The sequence below is a fragment of the Gobius niger genome (genome assembly GCF_951799975.1).
Source record: "Gobius niger genome assembly, chromosome: 3".
Lineage (NCBI taxonomy): Eukaryota > Metazoa > Chordata > Actinopteri > Gobiiformes > Gobiidae > Gobius > Gobius niger.
In genome coordinates, this window is record NC_136854.1 from 37,173,111 (window position 1) to 37,194,008 (window position 20,898).

Sequence of the window (20,898 nt, forward strand, 5' to 3'; positions counted from 1 at the left end):
TCCAGTATGGACTGTTCTGTTCAGACGACTGCCACTGTGATTTAGTCCTGGACGAGCCCTAAGCTTTAGTTTTGTGCCGTGCATTATAATGTAGTAAACCAACTTTAGTGAACGGACTACATCAAATTATTGACTTTATTCATTTACTAAACAGTAAAAAGGCTGTTGTTCATTGTAAACATGTGGTTTATGGAAAATCCAGCTTCAGAGCAGTTTTCCTCAGCAAATACATTACCAACCACATTACTATCTAATGTATCACAAATGTGTAGTATTTTAGGCATAACCATGTGGTGTCTACAAAGCCAAACTGTTGGAATTATCTTGGATTCTTGAGGATTTTTTTTTTACAGATTTAAAGGGATGTATATTGGAGTGAAATCAACAGATGTATATTGTGTATATGACATAGTAAAGGATAGATAAAGAGTTACATAATATAAAAAATAGCTTTATGTAAAAATACAGAACTGTTGTTCTCCATAAATGTAATTTCAAGTTACGTTGGGCCTGTCCTGGTCAGAAAGACCCACCAGCTGTTCCAACCTGGCAGATATAGGCTTATTTCTGTGGGAGAGGCTCATATGAGGTGGACATTCTTTTACTTCATGGCTCACAGTGAGGCCTTAAGCTGAGAAAGTTCTGACATGTTATACATTTCCTGAATCCTCAGAGTCTAGAGAGTTGCCCAGTATCAGAGATTTGTGTCTGTGATGTTCTTGGAAGAAACAGCGTTAAACGTAGTAAAACATTTTTTTGTGAAAATTGTGAAAGAATGTCCTCACATTTGAGTCTGAGGAGCTATGGTTACCACGGTAATTGTTACAGAGTAGTACCTTTGGGCTCAAATGATACATGACAATGTCTTCTTTCCAATGATACCAAATACATTGGTGTAAATCATTATCTAATGGGCTGGAAATGGCCTAAATCAAAATATGGACCAGTGTCAAAAGTGACTTTTGACAGTTCCGAGGTTCTGAGTCTGTCGGTCACTTATTGGTCTTTAAATCATCACAGATCCAATAATGTTGGTTGGATTTTGATCATTTTTTCTGTGGAATGTGTCTACAGTCTGTTTAAAATAATGGCATATTGACTGATGCCATAACTGGCTGGAATAGTTGATTGCCAATGAAGTAAAGATACAAATATTGGAAAAAAGTGTGAAAACAACACATTTTTTTGTATTAAATTGATGCAAAAATGTGTAGAAATGTGTTTTTAGAGCGATTTTTTCAGTGGATGTTCTCAGCACATGTGTTCTGTGTATCTGGAATGCATTTATTGACAGCCTACTCAACCCACTGAGGATTTGAGGGAAAAAAGTTGTTTTTCACATTTTTCTGATAAAAATACAGGTTACATACACTAAAATGGCCACAATTTTTTTTCGCAATATTTCCAGCAGAGCAGACCCTCCAATTATTGGTCCTTAGGGTCAAAGTTAACAGAAAAAACACAAATAAAGCATATATCAGACGGTGTCAGGTTAAACCCAATTTAAAGAGCTTTTGAGAGTTTGGGTCCCTGACTATCACCACAACTGCCCCTAAAATCCTGCACTGTCACTCAGAAAGGTGTTACTTCGGGTCAGAAGTGCCGTCATGCACGAGCTTAAAGGGATATATCAGGATTTTTGACGTAGGGCCTCATTTCCTAGTTGTCCAGAGTGTTGCTGATGTCTGAAGATATTTTTTTTGTAATTCATGCAGTTCTTATACAGTATTTGAAGAGTTTCGTGGCGCTAGGCTAGTGCAAGGCTAGCGCATTTCTATGGTATCAGCTAGCCTGCATTAAGAACAGTCTGACACACTCCACAGTGCACCTGAGGCAAATCACTTATAACACCAGACTAACTAAATATAAATGTCTGTGTCGATAGAATAATTTAAACCATTTTACATTTAAAATAACTTATATTTGAGCAGTATCAGCTTCGTGGTTGTATAAGCTACGCAGTGGCGGAGTGATCTGCTAGAAAATAGTCCCTCAAAATGCGATCATTCATGTGTGGTCAGTTATATTCCAAACATTATTCTATCGACACAGACATTTATATGGTTAGTCTGGTGTTATAAGTGATTTGCCTCAGGTGCTCTGTGGAGCGGGTCAGACGGTTTTTAATGCAGGCTAGCTGATACCGTAGAAATGCACTAGCCTTGCACTAGCCTAACGACACGTAGCTCTTCAAATATAAGGACTTCATGACTTACAACAAAAAAATCTCCAGAAATCAACAACACTCTGGATAAATAGGAAATGAGGCCACATGTCAAAAATCCTGAAATATCTCTTTAATATAGAAGGTGCAGTTACGCCGTCAAAGCTAAGGTAAGAACATATCTCAGTATGTAAAAACGGTGGCCTATTCCTTTAATATAGAAGGTGCAGTTACACGTATGACCTGAGGTGGCAGTAGTGAGTATAAAATGACCAACTTGCATCTAGCCCCTTTAAGAAAGGTAGGAATGAGTTTGGATCACACAAATGTGGACAATACGCTCTATTAATTTTTTGTTTTGTTTTTTAAATTCAGTCAGTAATTACCCAACACAGTTAGCACATTTCAGTGAAAGTGCTGAATAATTTTGTGACTAGACTTTTGGCAGTGGTCAGTCCACCAGGTACAACTGAGAACAACGCATTCCCAATGATGGAAAATTATTGTTGTTGCATTGCATAAAATAATTACTTCTTTCTCTTTCATTTGCACACACTATTTAAAACACAGACTGCTTAACTTTCTAATATGTGTTGTGTTGACGTTGCTATGCACATATCATAGGGCTTGACGATATGGCAAAAAACTCATATTGATCGATCAATTTTCTATTCAACGTTTTTTTTAAATAACAATTATAAATGCATGTAGCCTATTAATGTATTATGGGCATCTTTGGGGAATTACATGACACAAGAAAAAGATTGACGTCACAGCACAGATGTAGGTCAGCCTTCACTCGAGCACCTCTATTCTTACTATACTATACTTATCCTTCGGAAGACGCTTGCTGTGAAGGACTTCTTGTCACCATTGTCCAGCCTACATTTATGGACAATATAATCACATGTAGTTGAATTAATGTTTTAGGAGTACTCAAAAGTACACAAACTCAAAGTCTTTTTACCCAAGAGTCAAAAATTTGACTCTCGTGACTTATGATATTTAGTGGTGCATTTAAGGAACTGAAAGTAGAAACATGCTGCTGTTGATTATCATCCACAACTGAGAAGAGGGAGTATAATAGTATAATATAAAGCAGGGTTAGGCAACGTCGGGCCCGGGGGCCAAAACCCACTTGGTCATATATAATGTAAAACAGTGATTCTCAACTGGTGGGTCGGGACTCAAACGTGGGTCGCGAGCCTAAAGGAAACTTTTTTCAATATTTTCCATCTGAAAATACACGGAAACACACTGTGTCTGTTAAAATTAATATTACTGGGTTGTTTTGATCATAATTTCAGTCTTAAAATAAAATCTACAGCTCTTTCATTACAAACATGTGTGTGGTAAATACAATATATTATACGATATATGACAAATTATAGTTTTATTTGGGTCGTAGCTTGTCATTAACACACACAAATGTTATGAACTAAGTTACTTTACTGTTTTGGGATTGCTACTAGGAGCCGTTTGTTGATTTAATTTGCTACCAAGGCAATTCCGCAGATTGGAATTGCCGCATAGATCTCATGGTTAAGGCCTAAATATACAGTAGTTTAAGTTGTGTAAGGCTACTGAAAAGACGGGTTAGGGCCTTATAAGTTATAACTAACTTCTTCCTACTCCCTTTGAGCAGCACTAATACTTCTTATGTTGTGAATAATTTCTGTAAATTCTATGTATACTACACCTGTATGCATCTGTTGTTTAAATAAACAAACTAAACTGAACTAAACTAAGGTAATGGCGGGTCTCAGAGCCAGACCGCTTTAGAACCACTGATGTAAAACATTGGCATTTGCAGAAAATGGTTCTTAACTTTAGGCTACAATGGTGAGGTTCAGCCCTTGGTGTTTTGGCAATGATGAAAATCAGTCTTCCGTGACACAAACTTGCCCACCCCTGATATAAAGCATAATATAAAATCAAGACATTTATAATACAACAAAATAGACATTTAACCTCTTAACCCCCTTAACCATTTTCTCCAGATTAGAAACAAGGATGAAAACGTAATGCAAACAACAGTAAAGCTCCACTTTGCTTCCTAAAAGTCATTAGGGTGGTTAGGAATATGTTAAGAAAGTTAGGAATGAGTTTGGATCACAACTTTATATTTTATTAACATCCTCTTTTATTGTTTGGTAACCATCAGATTGTGTGCATTTAAGAGTGACCTTTCTATTCTACTGACATAACAAAACAACAACATGTGGACAATACGCTCTTGTAAATAGTTTTTTTTAAGGCTGGCTAATTCAGTCATTAAGTGCATTTCAGTGAAAGTGCTGAATAATTGAAAAAAATCTGAATAATTTAATAAAATGTTTTGTGTTATGTGTTAAGAACATATCTCATTATGGAAAAACGGTGGCCTGTTCCTTTAACTAATGTGTGTCGTATTGGGATTGCTGTATAGATGTCATGGGGCTCGACAAAAAACTCATCTCAATTTTTGATTCGATATTGTTTTTTTCTTCTAAAAATAACATGTCGCTGATGAACTTAGCCATATCTTTTTATACAAACCCCAGTTCAAAAAGAAACAAAAGCTTTCCTCTAGTTTAATGTAACACAAATAATCCATTGTCCAAACTTCTTGTAGTTTCTGCCAAAGAAATGACTGCAAACCTGTTGATTATAAAGTCCCATGACTAAAGCTGGATACTGTTGCCTTTAACGATACTTGGCTTTTCATAGCGATACCTGAACAATACTTTTATCGATGCATGTACAAAAATACAATATCAATATTTTAGTATATCTGTCCACAAACCCGGTTCCACCTGCCCCACCACATTAACCAACTGTTTACAGGCCATCACAGCTTGGATATCAGCAAACAAACTCAAACTCAACGGCAATAATATTAATTGGCTCAAAATTAACTTTATCCTTCAATATTAGCATTGACTGCTGCCTGGTTCCCTTCCCTCCCCAAGTTAAAGTCCTGGGTGTCATACTGGACTCTACGCTTTCATTCTCCACCCACATGAACAGTATTATACACAGCCTTCTTCCACCTACGCAACATCTCCGCCCGTCTCTCTCACAACACTCCACACTCAAATACTTGTTCATGCCCTTGTCACCTCACGCATGGATTACTGCAACGCTCTCCTCTGTCAACGTTGCAGCAAGAATCAAATCCATAGAGCACGTCACACTGGTCCTCATCCAACTCCACTGGCTCCCCATAATCCACAGAATACAGTGCAAACTGCATAATCTAGCTCCGACTCCATCACATTCCCTCCACTCATCCTCTGCTGGTCTCCTCTCCATCCCCACAGTACGACTGGTCAGTGGTCACTATGGGGGGCCAGAGCATTCAGCTACTCTGCCCCAAAGCTCTGGAACACTTTACCTCACCCCCTCTCCGTCAATTGGACTCTTTAGTTACTTTTAAATCCCAACTCAAGACCTTCCTTTTCAAATCTGCTCATGCACTGTGATTTTATTTGTGATTTTACATTTGTATTTCTGTGTTCTTAAAGGGGCTAGATGCAAGTTAGTCATTTTATGCTCACCACTGCCACCTCAGGTCATACGTGTAACTGCACATTCTATATTAAAGGAATAGGCCTCCGTTTTTACATACTGAGATATGTTCTTACCTTAGCTTTGACGAGTTCTTTAGGACCTGTCTGATCTTCCCCCGTGCCTTTTATCACGTAAACACAGCGCAGACGGCGTTAGCATTTAGCCTCTACCTCTCTCCACTCTAGCTCCAAAACAGGTCAAGATAGAAGCTACCAAGCTCTTCCACGTTTTCCCTATTTAAATATGGTTACGTGAAGTGTTACACTACAAAGTATAATTACACAAAATTAAACAATGTGTATTTTCTAAGCGGATAAAAGGGGGAACTATTTTGTAAGGCGTAATAATACCAGGAGTAGTTCGAAATCCGCGCAGTAATCTTCACTTTACTGCGCAGTCATCTTCACTTTACTGCGCAGTAATCTTCACTTTACTGTGCGGATGCCAAACTACTCCTGGTATTACTACACCTTACATTATAGTTCCCCTTTTATCCGCTTAGAAAATCCACATTGTTTAATTTTGTGTAATTATACTTTGTAGTGTAACAAAGGGAAGTGTAGGGAAAACGTGGAAGAGCTTGGTAGCTTCTATCTTGACCTGTTTTGGAGCTATAGTGGAGAGGGGGAAAGCACAGGGGAAGATCAGACAGGTCCTAAAGAACTCGTCAAAGCTAAGGTAAGAACATATCTCAGTATGTAAAAACGGTGGCCTATCCCTTTAAGCTCGTGCATGTGACAGTGCAGGATTTTAGAGGCAGTTGTGGTGAACAGGTCTGGGCTCATTCTACACATTATTTGATGTGAAACAACCAAGAAACTTCCTATAACGACAAAAGGACAGAAAAAAAACACATCCCACATTTTTCCAATTTTCCCCCCCATTTCTAACCCATTTGCCCCCCTTCTTTTTTAAATTTCTGTCTATGTTTTTTTTTTTCAACTTTTCCCAAATGTTCCCACTTTTTTTCTAAACTTTGCCCAATTTTTCCCCTTTTTCCCCCAATTTCCCCACTTTTTTTCATCTTGTCTTTGACTTTTATTTTTATTTTATATGTTTTTTTTCCAATAGCATCATAACTTGGATCTAAAGGTTTTTTTTTGTCGGTACCTGTTTTCGATACTTCTGCTTTTACTTTTTACTTTTACCAGTAGTACCTAAACCTTTTTTTCCAATACCATACTAGCAAGTAGGGATTGCGATTTAATTTCCCAGCCCTAAGATTTCATTTTAATGTACTTTCCCCCCAGGATGGCCCAGCAATACTACGAGTACGTGAACTACAAAGAGGAGCACGTGCAGGAGCAGAAAAAGATCCCGAGAGGCGCTTGCCACAACTACATCATTATTTTCCACTCTGTTTTCCACATGATCTTCAACGTGAGTCTCTCCAAACCGCCCTAAACTCGCCCTCCTGCTGTGAGCTCTTCCAGTGTTGTCTTTCAAAGCTAAACTCAGAAAGCCGGGACTCAGATAAACCGCGGTAAAGTGTTTTGTTTTGTTTTGTGTTGTTTCCAGTTGAGTTTTGTCTTCGCCCAGTTCCCGATGCGTTTCGTCCTGCATCACTACATCAATGACGACGTCTCACACATTCTCTGCAACGTCAAGGAATGTGGTGAATACTTTAAGGAAATTAGCTGTTCCTTTTTCTCAAGGCTCTTTCCTATAAATTATCTGTGTCCTGTTTCCTCTTAAAGTGCATATGCCAGGTTTTCATGCTTATTTAGGATAACATCATTTGCAAGTTCATGAGTTGCATAATTATCATTTTATTTCAGTGAAGCAACCATTTATCTGAAGAAATGATAGGAAGAAAAGTTGTTTTTATATTGAATTTTTAAGCTGCTGACAGGATAGATACAGATGGCATCTCGTCATAGAATCTTAGACACAATTTTCCACTCTTTTTAGCCATTTTCTGGTGGAATATGAACTTATTTATCACATATATAAAGTCAAGTGTAAATCGGGCCCATGTGGATATTTTCTCACGCAGATTGTTCAGTAGAAGTGAAAAAACGGCCGTTGTAGCTAGCGTTAGCATGTAGCGGGATGTTAGCATTCTCCGTTATTTATGTATTTATGAGCTGTTGAACCACTTTGCTCCTCTCGATGTCTTTGTATCTTTATTTAGTACAAAGCTATATTCATAATTCAGCGTTTGTTAAAGTAGTTTTTGTATAATTAGAGAAAGTTTAGATTTTTCTCCAAATTGTTTTCCCCCTTAACTGTTTTCAAACATGACCATATATGGGGGCGATTCCAGAGATGCCGCCTGTATCTATGTGATACAGACGGCAAGGCAAGGCAAGTTTATTTGTAGAGCACAATTCATACACAAGGCAATTCAAAGTGCTTCACAGTTGCATAAATATAAGAAAACAAATACAATCAATAAAAACATCAACATAGAATTAATCAATTACAGTAAGAGGCAAGAGTGCAGATAAGATTCTTTCAGTTATATGCATTTTTAAGTCTTGTTTAGATTCGCTCTGTCTTGAGCACTATTTTTAAGTCTTGTTTGGACTCGCTCTGTCTTGAGCACTATTTTTCTTGCTCGTTCGCACAAAGTTACCTAACCTCCTTCTCCTCTGGACATCAACATAAAATTAATCAATTACAGTAAAAGGCAGGAGTGTAGATAAAATACATTCAGTCATATGCACGGGCAAACAGAACTGTTTTCAGCCTGGATTTGAACATTGTCAGAGTTGAGGCCTGTCTCACATCTTCGTGAAGACTTCCAGATTTTAGCTGCATGAAACTGAAACGCAGCCTCACCGTGTTTATTATTGACTCTGGGAACCACCAGGAGGCCCCTCCCTGAAGTTCTCAGGGCCCGAGATGGTTCATACGGCTGTAACATGTCAGAGATGTACTTTGGTGCTAAACCATGAAAAGACTTGTAACAAGCAGAGCTGTTTTAAAGTCTATTCTCTGAGTGACAGGAAGCCAGTGCAGATGGCTTCCTGTCAAAAACTACTATAAAGTGGTAGACTGTAAGTTTAAAATTCCTCCCCTCTTTAAAATGCCCTTCGTAGTTTGCAAAATGAGGAGAGCAAGAACAGAATTTTCAAAAGTAAACGATCAAGCTCCCCCCCCATCCTTGTTTTTATCACTATTTTCACGCTTTTTTTTAACACATTGAGTGCCGCGCTGTTTTGGGGATTTAGCTGTAGCGTGCCAACAATCCAGACCATTTTTTATGATATTTGTAGCACCACAGCATATTCTATGTTATAGCTATGAACACATGCTATGGCTCGCTATGAAAGGTCAGAGTCAGGGGTGTCAAACATTTGGCCTGCGGGCCTGATCAGGCCCAGGAGATGATTTAATCCGGGACCTGCCTTGTAGAGCATGCATTCCAGAGTATGTAAAAAAAAAGTAATTCTAGCCCATTTCTGTGCGGAGTTATGAATTTCTAAAGAATGACCAGAATGCTCATTCTAGCCACTCGGGGGCATTAAATTTAAAAAAAGGAAAGAGTTCCACACGTGTCCAGCAGAGGGCACTGACATAATAAGAACTCAGGATATGAACAACACATTATATAGCCACTTAGTAAATGGACAGTCTGCCCCAGAGCGGCTGTGGCTTAAATAATTTTTGGCACTCAGTGTGTTGAAAGAAGCTTTTAGGTTTGGGTAAAGCCGAACTGGAGACAATGCGCTCGGTGAAGGCGGGGGGTAAGAAGGTAATAAACTTTAAAACACTTATTTTTGTGTATTTGTATCATCACAAGTGGCAGCAGTATGACGTTACTATTCATGTTTTATGCCACAGTTGACCTCCCAGAGCGTCACATTGAATACCTGTGACAAAATGTTTAAGGATCACTTTTCTAGGCCTTATAACTTCCAGGGTTCATTTTGTTAGACACGAGGGTTACAGATGTTGAGATTTTTACCTGTCTGACAAAATGAGCAAACACAATGAACCTTACAAAGACCATTCTAGACCTTTTACCTGGCAGCTGTACCCTCACCTGTCATCACCTCCGTTTGTCCAAACCTGTCCATTTTCTAAGCTGTTTATTACTGAAACAGTTTGCCCATGCCTAACTCTACCCTCGCTTATCTTCCTGACCTCCAGAGACATGAAATAAATAAGCTGAATTAACTGATGACCTGATCTTTGGCTTCTGATTCTGCTAAACATATTCTAAGAGCCAGCAGCTTCTTTGACCATTACTTTCTTTTTCCAAACCCTCAAAGCTATTGTTTTAACTTTCATTTCCCTTTTCATTTAAACCCATTTTGAGAAAGATGACCTTCTATTCTCCAGTTTGCTCTGATTTATTTAACATCTTACTGTGTTTGATCTGAAAGATGAATTGCCCTTTTCTTTTTTGTTAGGTGCCAAGATAAGTGGATGGATCCCTGGCTTTAACACAACTATTTTATCCAGCCTGCCTCGGTCCATGCTGCTGATTGAAGTGGAAAGCGTCCTCATGACATTTGCCTTTTTGGCTATGATCATGGTATGAATCAAAGCACACTCTACTCACATTAGCCTGGCTCCAGTTCTCTCTTTGTTTTCTCTCTGACAGGCGATAAGCAGTGTAGTTAGAGATGAAACTTGGCAATGGCATCGAGGCTAACCCTGATAGCGGATTTCTTCAACCTAAAACAGATGGGTCCCTGTGCTGCAATGTGCTCACACGTTTATCCTGCACAGGGTTGACGAATGCAGGGAACACATTTACCCTCGGGGATGAAATTGAATAGTGTAGAATTTTAATGACTATTCTCTAAAGGAAGGGATCTAATTAGAGATACAGAAGGCGTCTTAATGAGCAGCTACAAATAGTCACGTTCGAGATGGAAAACAAAGACACCATTACTTTAACGTCTTAGCCCCCACCTGAACTGAGTGCATTTACTCAAGTTTGACTTTACTCAAATCTAAAAGCTTCATGAAAAAAGTGCCAAATTAGCAACGAAAATGAGACGGAAAACAAGGTTGAAAACGCAACCAGAAAGTTACAAAAAAACAAAAAAAAGGGACTGAAAAGCCACAAAATGTGACAAGAATGTGACAAAAAAGTGTCAAGAATGTGACAAAAAAGTGACAAAAAAGCAACAAAAAAGTGACAAAAAAACCACAAGAAAGTGATAAAAAGTGTCAATAAAGGAATAAAAAAGCGACAAAATAGAAAACCAAAAAGTGACAAAAAAGCAAAAAAAAGCAACAAAAAAGCGACAAAAAAGTGACAACAAATCAACAAAATTGTGATGAAAATGTGGCAAAAACGACAGGGAAACCCAACAAAACAGCAATGGGAAAACAATAAAAAACAACAAAAAAGTGATCACAACGTGAGGAAAAAGATTCATATAGATGAGTTTTGTAGGTCTTAGCTTTCAAATGAGGTGTGACACTGGTCTATTGGCTGTGACCTTGTTGGATTTGGGTAAAGCTGAACTGCAGATAATCCGCTCAGTTAAGGCGGGGGTTAAAAGGTTAATAAGCGCTGAGCTACGGATGTATTTTCTACCAAATAAAAGATCAAAAGCCCAAATTTGTACATAAAACAGTGAATGCTAACCATAATGCTAACATTAGCTTCATGCTACATGCTAATGGCTTGCTTCTAGAGCCGATTTCCTACCAGTGGAAAATCTGCTTTCTCAAAACATTCATTAGGACCCGATTTTGCCTTTACTTTATTTGTGTATGAGTTAAAACTAAAGCAACACTTACCTTTGTAGACGTCAGCATAATTTTTGTGGCTTTACCTTGACCTGATATGTACTCACTTCAAACACAACCATAAGACTATCAGCACTCAAAATTAGCAACTTAACATTCACGATGTGGTAGTACGTTGTGCTGTCATCAGGAAGAGACTAATCAAAAGAGATGAGTTTGAAATATGAGCGAAGACGTTGCAGAGACTTTCAGAGTTGAAGTCTAAGGCCATGCAAAGTCCACGTCAATCTAAGAGAGGCTCCTAGTTTATCCCTTTGCCCCATCTATTTACAGAATGTCACACTTTTTCAATGAAAGTGAATGAACTGTTAGATTTAAGTTGAGAGTTACATATTATGAATAATCCTTGCATAAAACGTACAATATGGAGTGTCTTCCTGTATTACAATAGTTTGTGACTTGTTACTGTCTTTATGTGTGGTTTGGGGCTAAAATAGCAAAGGAAATGCTTTTATTTTGGTCATATCTAATGTAAGTTTGAGCACAATTACCGGAATGAAACAGAAAAATAAACAATATAAAGTTAAGGCAAATGTAGTGTCAAGGAGGCAATGTCAGCAGCAGATGGTGTCCTCCTGTCCTTAGGCTTTCCTAACAGGCAAGGAAAAACTCAAAACCCCTGTGGGAGGAAAGAGAAACCCCAGGGAAAAGGACGGACAGGATGTAGATAGACCCAGGACGAATGGGAGTCCCTCTGCAGACGGGCCAAGACCGTGGAGGAACGTCCAGTCCTTGTTGGAGCTTCATTTGTTGTTGTCCTGTCCTTGTAGGCAGGGGTTCCTCCGCGGATAGGGCTGAAGACTGCGATACTAATGGCCAATCATGTGAAACAGAGGCCACTCCCAAGAGGGGAGACAGGGGACACCATGTGACTAGTGATGAACAGGAAATATTGTATCATAGTTAAAAGACAAAGGGGCTCATTTATCAAAGCAGGTGCTAAATAGCGAGTGCAAGCTGAAAAATAAAATCAGTTTTTTGGTTACCATTTGATGTTGCCTGTGTTATGGTACCACATATTATGTAAATAAGATAATGCTGTGTGAGTAAAAAATGCATAAATGAGTCTGCACATGAGCAAATGCTTGATAAATGACCCTCAAAGTGTGCAGTAAGAAGGGCTAAACGGATAGGGCTCAGTGTACCGTACTTCCCACAGCAGCATAACTCCTAATGCAGCTTTGCTTTCTTTTACTTCTTTTTTAATCTGTGATAAGTTAATGTCACCAGGCACCAGCAATGTTCTGTTTGGTCTGGACCGCACAAAAGCTCTAACCAATTATAATTGAGCCTGCTTGTGCTCTCAGTTCCTGGTGTTGTGTGGCCCCGCCTACCGTCCGACAGAGGAGATCGACCTCCGCAGCATCGGGTGGGGGAACATCTTCCAGCTCCCGTTCAAACACCACAGGGATTACCGCCTCAGGCTCCTCTGTCCCTTCTTCATCTACAGCGGGTTTGAAATAGTGTTCGCTGCATCTGGATTCTCACTGGTACATTTCAGCTCATTATCCGCCAATAGGCTGTAACATTATGACCACTCGCCTACAATACAGCAGCAACATTTAATCGGATCTGGGGTAAAGTAACCCACTTGACATGCAAACACTTGACAATTCCTGGACAAATGATACTCCTAACTCCCAACTATCTGCTGTTAGTCATATAAGATGAACAACACTGGCACTGGTAGAAATTAAGGCACGATTGGGAGGTTCACACAAACATATTTTTACAATGCAAATATTTTGCTGTTTAACCGTGTTGTATGTGACCCCAGTGGGTTCCAGACAAAAGAATAGGGAAAATAAAATGCAATTTGTAGATTAATCTTTCTTCAGCAGTAAATATTGTGAGTCGATCAATGTATATACAAATAAGAAATATGGTAATTGAAGAGACATTCACCTAAATCACCTAAACCTGAGTTAGGGGGTATTAGGGTATAAAGTAGTGCATGGGGGTACTTAAGATAAGATAAGATAAGATAAGATAAACTTAACAAATTGTCTTGAGCTATTCACCCAAGCCAAAAATCAATACACATAGACAACATAAATAAAATATAAACACACAACAGGCCTGCCCCAGTGTATAAGAGTAGAAGAGAATATCCATTGTTCATACACCTATCAATGGATAATGGACATTCTCTTTTATTGTACTTATAGAATAAGAGACCATACCTTAAGATAAAAGTGTTTGGGAAACGTTGGTTTGTGCCATAACCTTGCTCAAGGTTAGACCAACATCATACACACAACTCAACAATTACCTTGGCAGAGAAAGTTGATTCAAATGGTAGAACAGATGTGTTGTCAGTGCTGTTGAGGCATGGTGAAATGCGCAGTGAGGGTGAAGGGTGCCCTGGGTTGTGCAACATAAACAAACAAATCACGGAGAGGATAAGAAAAGAAAACCACTTGAAAGACACAATGTATTAACTGTCAATTTTAGCAGAAAGTCTGTAACCCACTGAATCTGAAAATGGTCCTGTCACCTCTTGTCAGTCACAACCCATTTGTTGAGAACCACTGCTTTTTCTTACAGCTGTCTAAAACTCGACTGAATCCTCAAAACTATTTTTCTACACCTAATTAACATCTTGCATATCTACAAACCTCATAGCATAATTGCCTGTGTCACATTTGAAAGAAACCAATACCGTCTAACCCTGATAGAGATGACTTATGGCTCGTTTCCACCGGCCCTACCCTACTCTACTCAACTTGGTTTGGTCCTACTCCAATTGGCCTGATTGTGTTTCCATTATTTACTCTGTGCATAGCTTCAAATCATAACAACGCCGCCAAACAAGTGACTTCCTGTTTCAGTCCAGCACACCAAAATAAAAGCACCATCTCATTCATTAGTTCAGAACTTCATTAGTTCAACTTTCTTTCTGCCTCACTGTTAACAGACAAAACACTTAAAATGTGTGTATTTCATTATATTCTTGTAATGTTGCTGAAGTAATCAATGAGATGAGCTGTGTGCTTTTATTTTGGCGTGTTGGATCGAAACTGGATCGATTTGAAGTTATGCACAGAGTGTAGAATGTGATACTGTATCCATGGTTACCAAGGTGTGTCCATACGTTTAAGTGGTGACGCCACAGCTCTACTTCCGGGTCCCGAGATAGAAACAGACGGCATCTCTGGAATCGTCCATATATGGTCATGTTTAAAAACAGTCAAGGGGGAAAACAATTTGGAGAAAAATCTAAACTTTCTCTAATTATTCCAAAACTACTTTAACAAATGCTGAATTATGAATATAGTTTTCTACTAAATAAAGATAAAAAGACATGGAGAGGAGCAAAGTAGTTAAACAGCCCATAAATACATAAATAACAGCGAATGTTAACTTGATGCTACATGTTAGCATCGGGCTAATGCTAACGGTTAGCTAGCGCGAGCTACAACTGCCTTTTTTTCACTTCTACTGAACAATCTGCTGTGAGAAAATATCCATATGGGCCCGATTTACACTTGACTTTATTTATATGTGATAAATAAGTTCATATTTCACCAGAAAATGGTTAAAAAGAGTGGAAAATTGTGTTTCTCTAAAGATTCTATTTTCCCCCTTGGCGAAGCCACGCCCCCTTCTATGACGAGATGCCGTCTGTATCTATGCGTGAGAAACTACAAAAAACTCTATAATACCACAATCAATATTTCTGAAACTCAACGGAGAGTTACTGAACATACTTATTTATCAGGCCCAGTAGCCATATATGCTGCACCTACTGCTATAAAAGTAATCTTTACCACAATCACTACATCCAGGTTAGCGGAGAGAAATGCTAACGACACAGCAGCTACGCTAACCCCGGAAGTAGTGAATGTTACTTTTTTAGGAGTATGTGCGGCATTTTTGGCTAATGAGTCTGAGAAATAAGTAGGTTTAGTAACTCTCCGTTGAGTTTCAGAAATATTGATTGTTGTTTTGAAGAGTTTTTTTCTCGCATATTTGTCTGCTAGTACCCAGAAGTGGAAGTCGTGACGTCACACTTAACAAATGTATGGCTTTGCTTTTGGCTGTATCTATGGAAACAGTACCAGTGCCAAGCTGGTACTAAAAAAGTACCAGCTAACTGTAAAGTGGGCTGGTAGAACCATTTCAAATGCAGGTATAGTAGAGTAGGGTAGAGTAGAATAAGGTAGGTGGAAACGAGCCATTAGTGACTTGATGATGCCTAAAGATACAGCTGTGGTCAGTGGTCATAATGTTATGCTCCATCAATGCACTATGAAACACTGACTTTCTTTTTACGCTAAACTAAATCCCTGCTTTCCCTCCCCAGTCCTACGGCGTCTGTGCATTGGGTTTGAAACAACTGTGGCTCATCATCATGGTCTACGGGTTTTCCGCGTCCATCTTCTCCTCCCTGTCCCTGTCCCTGCTGCGTCTGCCCCGGTGGGTGTGCCTGATCGGGGGTGCTGTTGTCCACGGGGCGCTCATCGTGGTTCTCCTGGCCTTCTCCCCCACCCCAGGAGGGGATCAGTGTGGAAATGCACCCCAAAGCAGCCCCGACTACCTCGCACCTATCCTGATCATAGCCGCGCTGTGGGGACTCGGCACGGCCCTCAACAAGACCGGAGTTGGGAGTAAGTGTGGAAAGAGAGATTTATGATTAAACTACAAGCCAAAGCTAAAACATCTGAATTCTGCCTCATGAATACGATTAGAAGTTAAGTCTTTATATGTGCCATCTCAACCTTGCACTTTAAAGCCCAACAACTTTTCACAGCCAGTACAAAGCCGCACAGTCATCTTTGTGTCTTGCAGCGCTGGTCGGGATTCTGTACGCGGAAGAAAAGGAGCGCCTTGACTTTGTTTACACAATCTATCACTGGCTGCAGGCTCTGGCAATCTTTGTGGTGTACCTCTGGTCCAACATGCCCATGAGGGTTTGTATCTTTAGCACAAACATGCCGACAACAATGAAAACAAGTTGCCTTATTCGTCTCTCTCCTCCCTCAGGGGAAACTCTCGATTCTCTTGGCCATGTTATTATTGGCCTGTTACTGTTACTGGCTGATGGAGCGGCGTCTGGTCAAGAAAGTGCCCTACAGGCTTCCTCGAATTCCCCGTCCAAGGCACAAGGTGAGAGACACTAAAAGCAAAAAATACCCAGGTTATTTGCTTTTAGTTCATACAAAAAAAAACGCTCAAACACCTATGACCCTGCACAGGAATGGAGCCCAGACCTATTCACCACAACTGCCTCTAAAATCCTGCACTGTCACTCAAAAAGGTGTTAATTCGGGTCATGCACAAGGTTATTATAGAACCTGCAGTTACGCATAAGACCTGAGGTGGCAGTAGTGAGTATAAAAATGACCAACTTGCATCTAGTCCCTTTAACCGAGCATGTTTTCTCCAGTTCAACTTTACACAAATCTAAATACAGTTCAAGTTTTTTTTCCCTCGCCCCTCCGAACAACAAAAAAATGGTGTTAGGAAAAAGGTAAATGTGGTATATTTACACACTGGAAAAGACAAAGTGGTAATGAAATAAAAAATGTAAAAAGTGACTAAAAAAAAGATGTGTCCACACAGAATAGCACATGAAAAATAAAAACAAAACAAGGTCTCCAATTTTATGACCTAAGATAAATGCAGGTACAAAAATACTGCATTAGAAAAGACAATATGAACGGCAATGAGAAAAAAACATAATTTGTGTTGTCGGTGGATGTCTTAAAATGATGTTTGAGATATTGACGAGGTTTTGAGTGGGCTGTGTTGATTATGGAAGCAAGCCTTTTGCCCCCAGTGTATGTGCGGGACATAGACATGATAAATAATAGACTCTGTCCTCACTCCTCCCCGTTTACCGTAATGACCACATTTGAAAGGGAATCTATGGCGGATTTACAGACTCCTCCTACCCTGCTCTGACGGAGCATGTTCCTAAAAAGGGCATAAGAGCAGGATCTTCACTGTAGACTCGGCCCTCGTGGGGAGTGTTGTTCGGTCGTAACCACGGCTACGCCGTTAGCTCTAATGCTAACGGTCTGTTAATCAAAGTCTAGTATACGAGATTTCGAACATGTTCCTTACGAAAACCAGCCTGGTTTCTTTAATTGTAACTAACCCAGCGTTATCACAGGAGGAATATCTAGCTGTAGAAAGTTCCCAAAATTAGATACCAGGCTTTACAGTTCTTTAAAGAGTGTGTAAAGTGCAATGCTATCTAATGGTAAACTAGCTTGTTTTGCCACCCATATATAGAGGCACTACATCAAGTAGCAGTGCAACCAGCAGTAATTGGTGCGGGATCACCAACAGTAGATAATAACATTTCACATGCATATAAATATATCACATATTTGGCTACACACAGTTAATGCAAAGCAGCAACATCTGAGATGTATCTTAAAAGACTCGGAAATGCTTTTTAATCAATGGACACAATTGCCCTATGGTTCTTAGTCATCACGCCTTCACCATACATCAACACTCTGTAGTATTAAAAGTTTTGAAGAAATGGCCTGGGGAATTTGGTCTCTAACCAGTAGTGGGCGGGCTATGTCTATATGTATCAGAACCTACAGATCACATAAACGAAAGCCTAGACGCAGATGTTGTGAAAGAGGATGTGAAATTACATGCTGTGAGAGAAGAGGATGTAGACTTTAGAATAGGGTTCAAAAACAGAAAGGGGAAGTTTATGACTGTTCAGGAGTGAAATTGTGGCCGGTACTTTCTTGTCGCTTGTGTTGTAATATATTCATAATCGATCTAAGAAATACTGTACAACAAAAAAGAAGCTAAACTGAACAGGTACCTGCAGGTAATGGAAGGAAGTGATCAAACTTGCATGGCTTATAACATGTTGTTTATTATTTTGACCAATTCGAAAACTTTGCTCTGATGACGTGAACACTGGTCTTGACTCTGGACCATCTATTATAAAGATATTAACCATTAATCAGGGATAAACACGTGGAGGAAAAGTAAGCTCTACCACAGAAATTTGATCTGTCCTTGATCTGAATTATATTAAGGGTCCTACAAATTCCCCTTTTTTATGTTTCATAGAAGCTCATCTGTGTTTTAAAGTTCAGACACTATCGGCAAAGTTGTTCTGATCCTTTTTGTGAAACATCTGAGCACCAGGCAGGGGAAGCAGTGCACTCTCTACTGGTGTGTTTACATTTATAAAGCCTTGAAATATAGGATCGTTATTTAGACATAATGCATTATATTATTTTAAATTACAGTGGGAGTTATTATAGTATAACTTTTTTTTTTTTTTATTAATTTGGGAGATTACTCCATTCTTGCTTTATATGAACATGCTGATTGTGCAAATGAGGTTTTGCGTATTGGGACACTACACTGCCCTCTAGAGGAGGAGTGTGTTGCTCTATTTGTCAGTTGAGATGTTAATTGTACAAATTTCTGAAGATGGTTTGAATGGTTTAGTGAAATATCGCCATAATATCGTTATCGCGATGTTGCACAGCGGTATCACATATCGAAAGTTACTTGAATATCCTGCAGCCCTACCGTCGATGGATTTCTTCTTCCCTGATGGCACAGGCATATTTCAAGATGACAATGCCAGGATTTAGGGGGCTCACATTCAGAGACGTTTTTTCCTATAGGCAAACTATGCAAGGTGCGTAGGGCCCCAGCAGCCACAAGGGCCCTGCATCTCAGTCAACCTACGGTGTTGCTTCACTGATTAATCAATGCGTTGTTACGGGGCCTATTTTGTCTCACAGATGAGTTGAATCCACACGGTTCGCATGTGCGCAGTTACTTACAGTAACTCTGGTTCTCTGAATGTGCACAGTCGAAAACGAATTGGGTTACTCACAGGCTAATTCTCAGTGGTCAGACAGAAATAACCGTTAGGTGCAGGTGCCAGTTAGTTTGAAATCAGCGGTTCCCAAACTGTGGGTCAGGGACCGGAGGTGAGAAAATGTGACTATTTGACATTTACCATTTTAAAAAGTTGGGAAATACGGGGGGCCTGAATTGAGGTCATTATTTTCCACTTCTGCTCTGCACTACTGCACAGTGAAACCGATTTTGACCGTAAATGGGTTCGCGCTTCATCGAATAACCATGGGATGCGTACCCCATGTGGATTTTTGCCTAGGGCCCCAGAAGGGCCAGCACCGGCTCTGCTCACATTGTGTAAGAGTGATTCAGGGAGCATGAGACGTCATGTCCACACATAGCTTGTCCAGATTTCAACCCCATTGAGAATCTTTGGGATGTGCTAGAGACGGCTTTGCGCAGTGGTCGAACTCTCCCATCATCAATACAAAATTGTGGTGAAAAATGAACGCACCACTGGATCTTTTGATATTGCTGAAGCTTTTTGCAACAGTACCACAGTGAAGGCGTGCTGTAATTAAAGCTAAAAATAGGGAATATTAGAGCGTGTGACCTCTTTATTTTGTGGTGACCTTTTTCTGTGTCAGGCAGTGTATTCATTTACGGGTCAGAGCGCGTGTGATTGAACTATTGTGTCTGATCTCATTGTTTGTCATCACTGTCCCATTTTCCCCGTTCAGGTCAAAGGTTACCGCTACCTGGAGGAGGACAATTCCGATGAGTCAGGCCTGGACCACAGCGATGAAGATGATGAGGACTATGACGACTACGACGACTATGACGACGAGGACACGGATGAGGACGAGGAGCATGTGCCCGGCGAGGAGGTGGAGTACGAGGAGCGCGACCGCAATCGGGGGCGAGACTACGATGGAGGGGCCTGCGGGCATGACTCACCCCCGGGTCAGAGGCGCCACAGACGGCAGCGCAAGAACAGAGGGAGAGAGGAGGAGATGGAAGAGGAGCAGGGCTGGGAGGAGAAGAACGGGCTCATGGACGGGTAGAATAACAAACAGAGCCGTGGGAAGAGATTTTAGTTAGGGGGTGCTGAGGGACAAAATTTACCCCCAAAATACTTTTTCTGTGCATAAATCCTATTTATTTATAACTCCCGCCTGAACCGAGAGCATTTTCTCCAGTTCAGCTTTACCCAAATCCTGTAGGCCAGTGTAACACCTCATTTGAAAGACCTACAAAACTAAATTGATCTTTTTCTTCACATCAGATTTTTTTTCCTAACTTTTTTTGTTGGGCAGTCATCTCATTTTTGTCAAATTTTCATGCCTTTTTTTGTCACTTTTTCGTCAAATTATTTGCATTTTTTTGTCGAATTCTTATCACTTTTTCATCCATTTTTTCTCAATTTTTCGTCAAATTTTTCTCAATTTTCTGTCAATTTTTTATAAATATTTGCCATTTTTTGTAAATTTTTTGTCTCTTTTTCGTCAATGTTTTCTCACTTTTTTCACATTTTCATCCTTGTTTTCGTCTCAGTTTTGTTTTTATTTTCACACCTTTTTTTTCCAGAAGCTTTTGGACTGGGGTAAAGCTGGAGAAAATTAGCTCGGTTCAGGTGGGAGTTAAGGGGTTAATATTGCCTGCAG

At 39.8% G+C, this 20,898-nt stretch overlaps 1 protein-coding gene across 1 annotated transcript in view; it reads left to right on the top strand.

Moving 5' to 3' along the window:
- Positions 1–20,301, top strand: part of unc93b1 (unc-93 homolog B1, TLR signaling regulator) — a 33,635-nt gene extending 13,334 nt beyond the window's left edge. The window contains exons 6-13 of the mRNA XM_079553380.1: positions 6,967–7,096; positions 7,235–7,331; positions 10,078–10,202; positions 12,742–12,924; positions 15,741–16,044; positions 16,226–16,347; positions 16,421–16,543; positions 19,975–20,301. Coding sequence (XP_079409506.1) covers positions 6,967–7,096; positions 7,235–7,331; positions 10,078–10,202; positions 12,742–12,924; positions 15,741–16,044; positions 16,226–16,347; positions 16,421–16,543; positions 19,975–20,298 — 1,408 coding nt within the window. The 3' untranslated portion in view covers positions 20,299–20,301. The remainder of the gene's footprint in view (positions 1–6,966; positions 7,097–7,234; positions 7,332–10,077; positions 10,203–12,741; positions 12,925–15,740; positions 16,045–16,225; positions 16,348–16,420; positions 16,544–19,974) is intronic.
- Positions 20,302–20,898: the final 597 nt, after the last annotated feature.